This window comes from Mercenaria mercenaria, chromosome 3 (assembly GCF_021730395.1).
Source record: "Mercenaria mercenaria strain notata chromosome 3, MADL_Memer_1, whole genome shotgun sequence".
NCBI classification, from domain to species: Eukaryota; Metazoa; Mollusca; class Bivalvia; order Venerida; family Veneridae; genus Mercenaria; species Mercenaria mercenaria.
This window is the reverse complement of record NC_069363.1, coordinates 101,955,528-101,970,136: the sequence shown is the minus strand read 5'-3', so window position 1 is coordinate 101,970,136 and position 14,609 is coordinate 101,955,528. Positions and strand designations below refer to the sequence as shown.

Here is a 14,609-nt window from a genome sequence, read left to right as displayed (position 1 = left end):
GGTCGCTCAACACGACAAAAACCGAAATGTTGCAAGCTCGGTTTGATTGAGCCTGTTCATGGACGGCAGTGGAAATGCATGCTACCGCCCATGCATCCTATAAAACCTCCATGCTAAACCTGCATGCTATAAAACCTATGCATGCTTTAAAATGCATGCTTTAAAATAAAACCTCTTGAAAAATCTGTATGAAATAGCACGACATTGAAATATGGTAGCGCATTCTATATGACACAAGAAAGCGCGAACCGGGAACGTAAAAAGTGGCAAAATTTAATTCCCCTAATAAAGACAGAAATTCCCGAAGTATAACCATTAGAACCAAAGTTAAGGTGACTACAAATTCTAGGGATATTTGTAAAGGGAAAAACGTGTTACCACAGCCTGAGAATCCATCAAAATAACTTAAATATTAAACGCCTCGATAACATTATGATAGAGCGTCCCTTCGAGTGCGGGAGGTCGTGGGTTCGATCCTCGGCCACGTTATAGCAAAGACATATAAAATGGTACCAGTAGCTTCCTTGATTGGCGCTCAGCATTAAAAGGTAGACTGGTTTCTCTTCTCTCATTGATACCATCAGGAATGCGGTAGCGATAATTATTAATGTAAGTTGTGGAACTTCTTCGCAATCGACGTAAAATAAATTAGTAAACTTGGAACAGATCCAAACTTATTTGAGATTGATTGGTGTAAAGTCGACCATCAAAATCGTCTAAAATATGACACAATGTAATGCCGCATCATACCAAAGACAAAATGGTACCAGTAGCTCCCTTGCTTGGCACTCAGCATTAAAAGGGAAACTACCCTCTTCTGTCATGTCCACGGAAAATACCATCAGGAATGAGGTGTCGAAAGTGATTAATATAAGTTGTAGAACATATTTCACAATCGGCTTAAAATGAATTAGTATAAACTAAATGTCAGAATAATTTGTACATCTGATATATTGATAACGTAACATATAAACACAGATAGTGATTGACTCCCTTTTCATGTTGTCATTGCTCCAATTATTGTTAAATTGCTGTATATAATAGAATTTGGGTCATTGGTGGCTGATTTGGGTTCATTATGGAGATGGCTGGGTCCCAGCTTCGCACATTATGTCATATACAAAAGTTAAAGGGAACCAGATATTTGATAGAGCACGTACTCGTTGTAAAACGTTTTGTTTAAATTTGGACCAATCAGAAACAAGTTTTAAAAATAGCACGTCTGCTGGGGTATAAATAGGTAGATGGATGACAGAGAGCTCATTCAGTATCCAGCGGTTGAAGAAGACACATCGAGGATTCAACTAATAATTAACCCCAGTACCTTGGTAAGGAGACTACTGAAGTTACCCTGTTAGGGCGGATAAATTATTAAAAAGAAGACTTAGGAAGTTTTTTGGACTAAAGAAGAGTATCAGAATTTCGATAAGGTCTCGAGCTATAGGGCCAGCGCATAGGAATATTACCTTAAAGGTAATTGAATGCTATAGACGATAGCATATATAGGCTGAGCATCGTGAAGCTGAGACAGAGACCCAGAGTTTGGTAATCTACTGAGATAGTAAGAGAGTTCCAGCTTATAGACGGTTCAGCATTACTGGCGAAGTACAGCCAAGGCATCGGGGATATACCTGTATGGTAGGTGAATGCTATATATGATAGCATATAGGCGCTGAGCATATAGGAGTCAGGCAATTATGTAGAGTTTGAGGGAACAGAAGCCGAGCATCTATGCGAAAGGACTCATAACATATGAATAATAGAGTTCCGCTTAAGCCGGTGCTAGTGGGCGTGAGAGGTGTTGCCCATTTCATTACCTCTCATGAACAGACTCAATCAAACCGAGTCCGCTATTATTCTTCTTGGTTGCATTCTATGCTTCCGAAGGATCTTTTTACAGATTTTATATCGTATGTTGTTGATTCAAAGACATTGTCTGACGGGAACTTCAACAAAAAGACCAGTCAAGTATAGAGTCTCGAGCCTATAGGAGTTTGAGCTTTTTTAATTGAAAATTGTTAGTTTGAAACATTTAGTGATTTGCCTGATCCCTGAAATTGTCTAGCTCATAATAGAAATCATTTACGAATCATTGGTACACGAATCATTTAGGCAAGGTAGCCAGAGAAAAATTCTATATCTGAGATATTTGGTCCCACCAGCTTTACGTTTTAACAAAGGACATTCTACATCGTTTGTCAGCTAGTCTAAGACAAAGTCACCTTAGCGACTGGACCCAAACCATTGTTCAAGATACTAAAGGTGTAGGCACTTCCATGGGTCATATAACCAGTATCCTGACACTAAAATAGTTCACCATTGAAATCTTTAGTATCGCAAGAAATCAAAAACAGTCAGACCAGACTTTTACATTCATTTTTCCACTATTAGAAGTGGCGTTCCTCTATCTTTGTAGCACTGCTATTGATACTTTAGACTAATTTCACAGATGTATTTTTTAAGAACTAAAATCTAACATTATTTACGATTTTTAAAAAAGTGATATTTAAAAATAGAGATAAGAAAGAATGAAATATTGAGTATCCAAAAAGACATTCTGTTACGAATGTATACAAAACAGTTGTGTCATGTATCGCAAAGTTGGTATTAGTATACTTGTTAGTCTTCAATATTTGATCTAACATCATAAAACTCTTACAAATTATTTACAGTAGGATCTGAGCGACTTAAACCTGTTTTGTTACAAACATATCTATACAGTAAGAAATGACTGTACTGACATATATATTAATCAGCAATTCTATCTGGAAAAACAAATGAGTGAATCATTTCTTTAATTTCCCTATTTACTAACGATGATCAACTAAGGAAGTTAAAAATTGATTTTTCACAATGCGTACGAAACAGACCTTTAGACAGGATTCATATGGCTATAATAGTAATTGACACTTTACAGAACATTTATCGTTAAGAAACTGCCAAACACTATTTAAATCAAAAAGTTCTATAGACTAGTCAGATAGATGAAACTAACACTGTAGGCAGTCAGTACAGTATTACCTCGGTAAATATTTTACAGGTTTCGTACAGGTACTCGACCCAATAAACTGCCAAACACTGGGTCCAAGTACAACAACGAATGTATACGTTACACTGTGCTTATACATAGATGTCAAAACTTTGCATGACATTTAAAATACATGTACCCTCCTTCTCTTAAACACGTCATGTATACATATAATTTTAGCAGAGAAGTAGTATGACAAAAAAACAACACTGTGTTTTGTTTAATCAATAGCACTTTAAAGGAACTTCTGATTACTTATAAATAAATACTCTGTATTAGCAAGAACATATCAGTTTTCTTATTTCTTCAAATGTTATCGTTCAGTAAAACTAGAAATTACATATTTTTTTCAAAATAACCTCGGAAAAAATAGTAAAATTCAATAACTGTTTTCAATGATGTGGACATGTATCTCATCTCAAGTCTTGCTCTTTATTTTTGGCATTTTATATTTGATATTATTGCAAAGCAAACAAAACAGAGTTTGGCGAGTTGTAAATTACACTTCTGTAAATCGGGGGATTCTGTAATTTAGTCAGTCTTGCTCTAAAGAACAATTTTTATTAAAACAAATTTGTACATAAATGACATGCAAAGAAACAAGAAATAATAAGACCCCGTATATAAGGCGTCACTTCGAGCGCGACGTCTGTATAATATTAAGCGTTTATTCTGGTTAATAATATATTACCATTTATTTTATGTTTTCCACTGAATTATAGGGTTTTCTCAGTGAAATAAAAGTGATAATCCACAGTTTTGAAACAGTAGATTATCATTTTTATGTTCACTGTTTTTGCCGAACTTGTTCCGGTCCTCCGTCGCAACTGAAGTCAAATTGTATACCGGGCGTTATGAATACCGGGGACCAGAATGACGATAACGTCGTTAAAATGACATCATTTGTGTTATGCTTTCTGTTGATCTTTCCCGCGATTTTCGACATTTTTATAAATTACGCAACAAAAATAGAGTTTTACACATGAAATAAAAAGAAAATGTGTTTGTTGTAGTGAAATATCGATTTTATTTCACTCGTGAGCACCAAAAGAAGTCATTTTCACTCGTGGTTTCGCCACTCGTGAAAATATCAGTTTTTGATGCTCACTTGTGAAATAAAATTGATATTTCACTGAAACAAACAAATATCCTCTATTTATTTTGATATCTGCATTATTTTTGTTATAAGGTTCTTTATAAGGCTTGTGACATTTTCATGAAATGTTTGTTTATAACTATGATAAAACGAACTAAAAAAGTAAATTGTTATAAGGTGTAATTTATGAGATCTCACACTTGGTCATAAGAATACTGTGTTAGCTCGTTCAACAAATGATCAAAGCCTTCCCGTTGTTAATCATCCAATTTTCCACGGGGCACAGTACAGATGCGCAAGAATTTAACGCCGTCTTAGTATATCCAATCATTTCAGCGGCGATGACCACTGTAAATCAAACGATAAATCTTAAAAAGGCAATGTTTAGAATCGTTTCAATATATATACAGTCGAATACCGTTACCTCGATATTCAAGGGACTGTAAAAATTGCAACGACGTATCCGAAGTTCGACGTAACGATATCAACTATCTAGGACTTTTTTGTACTTGTGTTGGACGTCTATATTGTCATTATATCCAATGCTTTTTTCCCAGAGGGTTTGAAAGGGGGAAGAAATAATATAAAACGTAAATACGATTTTAATTTTATTTACAAATAAAATATCTTAATTAGCATTAGCATTTTTATTCCTTCCCTAAACAAGTCTGAATGCAGCGGTAACGTTCCTTGTTGAGTAGTCATTTTGACTGTGCTTCAATAACGAAAATTTGCCTTTTAAATACGCGTATTGTTACTCAATCCTAAATGGCAGATTTTTACTCCGTCAAACAGAAAATATTTCATCCAAATTAGTTGTTATATTTGAAAACAGCTTTCATGCTTGCACGGTGTTTTATAACACTAATTATTGGGAATTAAGTGCAAACTTCCTGACATTTAAATTGGATTAAAGATTAAATAACAAACAAAGCAAAGACACAAACCAACTTGAATATGATTAATACATCGCCGGACAACAAAAGGTTCGTTTTCACAACTTACAAAAAACATGGATATTTTTTGACAAGCTGTGATATCGACGAAACCAGGTGTAGAAACAGTACAGGTAAGTTGACGGGACTGAAAAAATCTCATCGAGCTAAACAAAATATCGAGCTAATCATATCGAGGTAACGATAAATAATTACATTAAGATAAATAGGGAAAAATCGGGACCGACTCAAACACATCGTGCTAACCGGAGTATCGAGCTAACCGATATCGAGGTAACGATATTCAACTGTAGTCATTTACCCTTATCATGCTGGACACGATTGATTCTGCCTTTGCATGATCTACTCTGTTCACCATTCAGTCAGTATGTTTTGGTATGCACCCCTTTTAACAGTTAATCGTACTGTCCCAAACAAATATGGACAAGTTTATTACAGAAACTTAGCAGAGTAAGTGTTAAAACTTGAAAATCAGAATAATGCTGAACTTCATTTATCAGAGAATAATGAACCGGACGTTTTAATACATGTGCAAAAAAGCACTTTGAAGAAAGCAGAGAAATAAGGAAAAAAACAAGAAGCAAGAAGACAAATATCTAAACAGCTCAATCCAAGTGGGCTTTTTAGAAGTGTCTTCTGCATCAATTTAATAGAGAAACGTAACTTCCAACTGTAAAAACATTGTACGACGAACATGCGCTGTATCTCAGAATACAAATTACGTCTTCAAGTCTGACACCTCTTTATGCCAGGTAGCACGTATTTAAATATTAGAATTCTTTTTTGATGATATATATATTGATATAGAATACTTTATCAAATCATTTGGTTTCCATTGAAATTTTCCTAATTAACCCTAATGCAAGGGTGTATCTAGATACTTCTGAAACTTATTTCTCCCTTGTCTTATTTCGAAAGGGAAGGTAATTCTTGTTTTGAATTCTATTATTTTTTCAATTCACTGGATGTATATAATTTAAGCTGTCACTGTCTCCTTCAGGTATCTCCTCCTGCGTTTGATGTGTTTCAAACTGCATTTCCATATTAAATCTAGAAGGATTTGTGTTGCATGTATCTTCTTTAGACTTTTGAGGTGCTTGGTTAATGTCATTTGCATCTTTTGCCTTATTTCTTTTGGACATCAATTGTTTGTTCTGTGTTTTCTTTGAATCTATCGTTTGGCTTGTAGCTACGTCAGTCTTTCTGTTACATTGTCTTGATAGATTTGCATCGCCTGCTTCAAGAGCTTTGGCTTTCCGAACACTACTACTTGCACTTGATATAGGAATTTCATAGCCTTCAATGGTATGGTTACTTTCAACTTTATGATTTTCACCAGGTATATTTTCAGGTATTTCATAATATTTTCTTGATCGGTTTGATCCTTTTCTATGATCCTCATCAGAAGAAATGAAACTGGATATCTGAGTTTCATCGCCGATGCTTATATTATCTTGATTGTCTTCCGAGTGCAACGCAGACATGTTGAGAGCGTTCGCACAAAACAGCGGAGTGCCTTTAATGTTTTCTACAGTTGCAAGAGTTGATGCAGAACTATCAGCTAAATCATCATTTAAAGAGTTGCGCACGTTGGACCTAGATTCATTAATACTCCATGGAAGGGCACCATCAATTTCCATGTATGAATGGCTCTCATTAACACAGCGTTCCTCTGTTTTGTCTAACATTAACAAAAGAGGACAGTATTAAATAGGTATCAGTGTTTAATCATATAAATTACTTACAATCTAATTGTGGCTTTTATATTATCTTTTATTCTATACCTATTTTATCTATCCAATCGCGAACGTTCATTTGCAACACGTGACCGTACAATATATTACGGTATTTGGATGCACGTGCGTACAAAAATCCTGTATTTTCTGTATTTGGACGCACGCGCGTACAAAAAATCCTGTATTTTCTGTATTTGGACGGTTCAACAGTCCCATGTTAAACATACGATAAAGCCCGAAACGCGTGAAAATGTTCCGAATGTAATCGGATGAAGTAGGCGCTCTATGTACAGGGTTTGATTATGCGTCTTGAAATCTGGATTTAATTTGAGTTTTTTTTTGTTTACAACAGACAAAAACGATTCAAGGGATAACAATGCTATCTGATTTAGATATTAAAACGTTCGTTAATAATCAAAAATTTAAAAATACAGTAAAAAGGATGATCAGATGTTGGAATATTTGAAAAGTCGCTTAAAGAAGCCTTTCCGGACGAAACCTAGAAATTGGTATCAGCCCTGACTGTCTGAATAGCTACCTCAGCAATTTTTATTTAACGGTTAAGAAACAAAATGGAGAAGATTATGAATGGCAACGGACGGGCGGTCAGCATCCAAAACATGTCTACTCTATAATTCAGTTTTGGTCGAATCTTCACCAAACTTGCTGACAATGTTTGTGGGCATTACATCTCGGCCAATTTCGATAACCAGCCAAATTGTACCAGGCACTCTTTGATTATAGTCCTTGAATTACTCAAAAAAACTGGGAATTTAGCCTTGTCCGCTCTTTTAAGTCGAATAGTTTTCATCCGATTTTCACCAAACTTGCTGACAATGTTTGTTGGCATATAATATCTCAGCCAAGTATTATTACCACCCAAATCGCCAAATGGCTGTTGTAGGGAGGTTGCACCAATACCTTTTTAATGATGATACGCAGAAAAAAACAACATTCAATGAATTACGTATATTACGTATGAAGTGAAATAAATATAGAATAAAAAGGTTATTTAAGGTCTAACGTTGTTCTGTATAATATATATTTGCACTCATACCAAGCTGGGAAAAACTAGAAAAGGCAGGAATACAATATTCAGTGAAACATTTTTAATTTAAACTATTATTATAGTAAGATAAAATAGATATAGAATAAAAAGGTTATTTAACATTGTACTGTACAATACGAGATATATTTGGACTCGTACCCAGCTGAGAAAACCATATTGAACTCGCCTAGCGGCTCGTCCAATATGGTTTTCTCAGCTGGGTACTCGTCCAAATATATCTCCGTATTGTACTGAACAATGTTAAATAACCTAATATTATATGAACTTGGTACTTTTGCAAAAACTATACAGTATCTAAAAATTTCAGGTTTTAAGACTGCATTATCATTCAAAGCCATAAGAAGATATTTTGGAAGCTCAGAAATCAATCAAACATAATTATAGCAGACACGGTCTGTCTTATTAAATCTGTCATTGGGATGTAAAGAAATATTCTGCAATAAAATTTATAAGATGATCATTGAACATTTAAAGTATATAGTGCAACCAAGAATTATATTAGCGGTATCGATTTTATTGACTCTAATCAATAGAGGTAATAAAATCCGCAAAACCTCTCACGCCCCCTCTCCCCCAAAACATCGACGTGAGCGGAATGACCCCAAAGGACCAGCAAACTATTTTTGATCACGCCCTCTGGTATGTTTTTAAGTGAAGATTTTAGCGTTTTGTAAAAGCAAGTAAAATGCCCGTTTATTATGCTAATGTAGAGCAAGACTAAAGAACTGTGACGTACTTATAGTGATATGTCATCGGTTGCGCGAAAAGGAAACTTTTGTTTAGAAAGAGTCTATTGGGTTTATATTGCAAACTGGTTCTCAGCTTACCAATCAATTTGCGATTGCTCGCACAGAAAGCAAGGTAAAGAAGCCTGGGATTCAAAGGCTTTGGCCTTTTTTGTTACTATCGTAATACTGACCCTTCGAGAATGGCTGGAGTAAAATAATCCTGAATGGAATACATGGTCAATAAGGACCAGAAATAATATTGTAGAACTGTGGACTGACTTGACAGTGATATTATATACTGAATAATTATATACCCACCATTTGTATCTCTTATCTCGTCATATATTGACCCAGTTGTGTTACTGGTAAACATCTGAAGGCTGCCATAACGCTTGCCTTTGAGGACTACTCTATAATTATAAAAAATAATATATATGGCATTTATTCATCTCCACAGTTGTTATGCAGTACTGAAATATGCGTATCGTGTAAGTCATTTCAGCAAGTATATGGAACCATGTCAGCTACATACCTTCTTAACAGCCAAAGAATCAAGCCAAATACAAGTATTATTATAACTCCAGCCAGACTGCCCGTAATGCTTACTAAAACAGAATCAGCTCCAGTTTCCATTGCTGAAATTAAACAATAATGTCAGTATCAGAATGCGTGCTAAAGATGTCAAATACCTATTAACTAATTATAAACTTTAAATAGAGATGGTACCTAAGGCAAAGTATTCAACGACAACAACAACAAATCAAGTGCAAAACTTAAGTGCAAATCGCTTATCTCACGCTAGCAATATTTTAACACAGCACCGTGCAGTAATTACGGGAACTTTTGACCTCGAATAGGCTTCGTTGTATTGGTGGATTAACTAAACAAAGGTGATTGTCATTTCTTTCGAACTAACACAACCATTTTATTTATACTAAAGAACGTCTGCATTATATTAACAGAAGTTTCTATAACGGTAGATTCCGCAAGGTAAATGTGATTCCGCACGCCCCGGTCAATATGCAAATTAGGTACATTTGTAAACACAAGGTGCGTGTCATAAAAGTGAAATAACTTCTTTTGGAACAGTTTTTAGTATGGTTTTGATGTGACCATCAGATAGAATATACATTTTTATATCGCTCTATTTTTGAACTCATACATTTTTAGGCCTTGGTTTTTCTTAGCAAACGAATTTTGTAAATTGTGGAGGAATTCGATGACGTAAATTCCATATGTCTATTTATATTTTTCTCACGAATAATGTTTTCTTTCGTTTGATCATACCATACCTGTAAAATATCGGCAGAAATAAATAAAATAAATTTTCTTTGAATAAATTCGTTTGAAAATAAAAGATAATGTTCATTTTTTTTGTTTGAAAATTTATTCATAGATCTTGAAGAAAACTATGTTTTTGGGGAACACATCCGAATCTATGTATACTTTGTTCAGAGAACTTAATAGTCCTAGAAGAGTTATTTTTACTTTTTAAAGTAGGACCAAATTTTTCGGACTACATTTTGCCTTTAAGCATGAAAAATGAATTCTAAAAGTTAAACCATTATATAATTGAGGCACTCCGGTATTAATTTTTCAACAGAAAGTAGTATCAGATGCAATTTGAATTTTTAGGTACCATCTCTACTTTAAAACAAAATACATTTTCATTTACAACATATGCTGCCTTAGCCCTCGAAAATCTTTTTAACTATATTTGAAGTACTTACAAGCATGTATTAACTCATTTTCCTTGCACTGTTATCATTGTACAGAAAATGAAAACCGATTTAGACGCATTATTTTTATCGCGGTAAAGGTAATAATATAACTAATTTGAGCCTATCATATGTCAAGGAAATACAGAAACGAACGTAAAGTAATGGGTCATGGCTACCCTTTGAGACCAAGATCTGGTGCATGAGTAAATCTAAATTTAAGGAGAGGTCAAAGTAGGTGATCGGGTAGTGTTGTTAATCGGAATATTTCACTATTTGCACCATTTGGACGGTGTTCGTTCTGGTTCGACTCCACTACCACCATGTAAATATAGGTACAGTTTAAAACTTGGGGTTGCTCAAGAGGCTAAGTTAGATCATATATTGATGTATTCTTGTATATATTCAAGTTCCAAACGTTCAAATTATGAAGATACTGAGATACTAAGTCAAAATTCCTACTTATCATCTCGAAATTCCGACTTACGTTACTTGGATTTCAACTTTCGACTTGGATTTCGACCATTTCGGCCTGGGTGGTTCCAATACTCCCGCTTTCATAGCCTTGGGTATTGTTTAATCACCCCATTGGATATGGTGCCTGCTTTTTAATTTTGTCTTTTGACTTGCTGTGATACGCAGGCTCCATAACCTCAGATCCCCTTTCTAAATTTCAGTTGGTTTAGTTCTGGCCATTGTTTACTCGTTTGGGGCAAACCTTTTCCTTTATCTGGGGACCAAACGCCGCTCTTCATGGAATTACACGACTCAACACGTGTATAATTGAAGGTTTCATGTTCACCGCCGTTTGATTACATCTGCGGATGTCTCTATATTGCTTTTTGTACTTTTAGCATGTGTAAATGTTGAGTTCTGCTCAACCCGGGGCTAGAGGGCGTAGACGGTAGCATGCATTTCCACTACCGTCCATGAACAGGCTCAATCAAACCGAGCCTGCAACATTTTCGTTTTTGTTGTGTTGAGCGACCTGTGAAGTTTTCAACTTTTCTCTATTTTATCTGCTCCAAATTTCTTGTAGCATATCTCAAAATTTTGAATTACTAAGTCGAAATTCAGAACTTATCAGTCGACTGTTAATAATTAAGAAACACCTGTTATTAATGCTCTTCAAATATTCATCTGTGTATGACTTGCCGTTGTGTCACTCAGTTAGGTGATCATGTCTACTTCTTTACTAAAAAAATAACTTATAACATTTCGGCAATAAAGTATGACTATTCGACATTACACAGGTAGCAGTAACACAACTATTTTGATCTGTACAACATATCGCTACATCTACAAGCAGTTTGCTACACAATGGCTACAATCTTCATTGTACGGTGACAATTTATTTACATATGCCCTGACGTACAGTTTACCGTTTAACAAATATATCTTTTCGAGCCCCTCATTCAAGATACGTAAATCTTCAGAAATACAAAATGCCCCCGAAAGAGATTCAAAATTAGTGAATAATTCGGATATTTAAGCTGCTTAGATTTAAAGATCTAAATGATGTTAAGCTGTGAGTAAACATAATATGCAGTGGATTCACTCGAGATTAAATAAGTCAAACAAAAAATGTCTCTTATTATTTAGTTCAATGAATGGAATTAAAGACTTTACCCACAAAATGATCAAGCATTTCTATGCAACATTTATTCATCTTCTTCAAAATACATGTACTAAACAAAACTTCTACATAGACTCCGCCTATTATCGGCTGCACAAATTGTTTAAACACATAAATTGAGTTTTACACAGAAATACTTTATCATTTTACGTGTTTTATTGCAAGTGAAATTTCACATCAGAAAAAAAATAGGCCAACCCTACGAACTATATAAATATCCCAAAAGCAATATTGAGTATAGAAATGCTTCCTTTTAACACACAAAAGATCGACTGAACTTTAACGATACAGAAAGGAGTGCTGATTTTTTACAGGGAAACTGATTTTTAACTGAAACAAAAGAATACTAATTCATTATTGCATACTCATATTACAGAATGCTCCTTGATATCCTGCTACACATCCCCGCAAACATTGTGATGTTTCCCTGTCGCAAATGCGCTCTTTACAAGTGTCAACGCTGTTGAATTCACACATGTCTCCATAGTATGCGGACGCACACCCATTGTAACAGTGACCTGAATATTGGTCACATGTCTTGTCATAACAGGTGCTACTGCATGATTCTTTGCACAAGTCCCCATACCAACCAGAAACACATCCTTTTTCACAGAAGCCCGATTTTTGATTGCAGGAGCTAAATAAACATGTATCGCTGCACGTTTCATTGCACTTGTCACCATACCAACCAGAAACACATCCTTTTTCACAAAAGCCCGATTTTTGATTGCATAAGCTAGAAGTACATGTATCGCTGCACGTTTTATTGCATGTATCACCATACCAACCAGAAACGCATCCTTTTTCACATAAGCCCGAATGTTGATTGCAGGAGCTTAGAAGACAGATGTCGCTGCAAGTTTTATTGCATGTGTTACCATACCAACCTTGAACACATCCTTTGTCACAGAAACCCGATGTTCGACTGCAGGATCTTTTAGAACACGTCCCGCTGCATATTGCAGTTTTATTGCACACATCACCATACCAGCCTGACACACAACCATAAATGCATTTTCCCGATAACACGTTGCATACATTTATATTTGTGGCTGAATGAAGACAGTTACTGTTACATTTTCGATCACAGGTCTTTCCAAAGTAACCTGCGATGCAACCATTGAAACAAATTCCTGTGTCTATGTCACATTTAACTGCCCCATTATCATCAGGTAGGCACTTTCCACATTTCTTGTCACAGCGTCGACCGTAATAGCCATCAACGCAACCTTTAGCACAGTATCCAGTGTAAAGAAGACATTTTACTACATTGAAATCGTCCGGTAAACAATGTCCACATACACGATCGCAATGGAGACCGTAATAACCATCTGCACACCCACGAGTACATATGCCGGTCACTTCACAATCCATATTGCCTCGCGAATCAGTTACACAGTTACCACATTTTTTATTACAGATTTTACCATACAAGCCGTTTATACAGACGTAACAAAATGTATCGTCGAAACAAGAAACACATCCATCAGGACAAGATTTACATTCACCAGTAGTTTGATTAACATATTCATTGCATCCAGAACAGAGGTATTTCATATCATCGTACAAAACGCAGCTATTACAATCATATTTTCCCTCTTCTATACATTTGCGTACACATTCAGTTGGCAGCAAGTCAGATTCGCACGTGCAACAGGTAGATTTAATGGTCGTAGCGATATGGCAGTGGTTTCGGCAGTCTCCTAAAGTAAGTAAAATGCGTACATATTTCAATATTATGAAAACAAATTTTAAGTGCTATAATTGTTTTAACGCAAAGACTGAAAAGTTTATTATATCTGATACACTTATCGTCTTTTTTTAAACTAAGTTTTGAATATGTCTTCCCACTTCTCAAGATAGAAATTAAAACAACTTAAACCGTTCTAGTCAAGAACATAACAGAATCAAATCAGACGTGAGACTTAAAAAGAATATTATATTCTAAACTTGAGATTTGTCGTTGAATAAAATCGTTGTTTATAGTTCACACGCGAAAGAAGTATATTACGTGGGCGCAGCCCGAGTAATATAATAATGCACATCTGGACCACGAATAATCACTTCATTCAAGATCAAATCACTTATCATTTCGATTCTACCACGTGATCAGGTATATTATCTACATCCTTGAAAATGCCCACCAAATATATTACTTTTTTATCTCGCTGCTTTGACGTTTGATGCTGTGGCGTCATAACTGTAACATACAAATGATTTTGTTGCATTAAGACAGTCTTGTGTTTCGTATGATGGCGATAACTTTACTACTTTTCGTCAATATGAGTGAATAACAGTGAGTCAGCTTTATGCTTCCAAAATATCTTTTTATGGATCTGATTTGTTTTATAATTCTGTTTGAGTAATCACTATTAGTAACACTGCCGGTAGTGAGAAAATTATTTGGAAATAAGCAAACCAAACAGAAATGTGTGATGTCGTGTTAAGCCGTAGAATTATTTCCTTTAGAAGAGTTTAAATGAATTGTATTCTTTTTAAATGACGTCTTATTTATTCTGATTATGTTCTTAGCTTTATTGTGGACATCTTCAAGTCTGTTGCCCTTCTCCGCGGCCGGAAGCCACTGGTGTTAAAACTTTGAAATCGTGACATCCCGAATAAGCCATATCTAGAATCAAACT

The 14,609-nt window shown here is 35.2% G+C and overlaps 1 protein-coding gene across 1 annotated transcript; it reads right to left on the bottom strand.

Moving 5' to 3' along the window:
* Nucleotides 1–5,376: 5,376 nt before the first annotated feature.
* On the bottom strand, nt 5,377–13,674 carry LOC128555828 (multiple epidermal growth factor-like domains protein 10). Its single transcript, XM_053539519.1, has 4 exons — nt 12,333–13,674; nt 9,146–9,248; nt 8,932–9,023; nt 5,377–6,761 (listed from the first exon to the last, which is right to left on the bottom strand). The coding sequence occupies exons 1-4, from the start codon at nt 13,522–13,524 to the stop codon at nt 6,034–6,036; spliced, it is 2,115 nt and encodes a 704-aa protein (XP_053395494.1). The 5' UTR covers nt 13,525–13,674; the 3' UTR covers nt 5,377–6,033.
* Nucleotides 13,675–14,609: the final 935 nt, after the last annotated feature.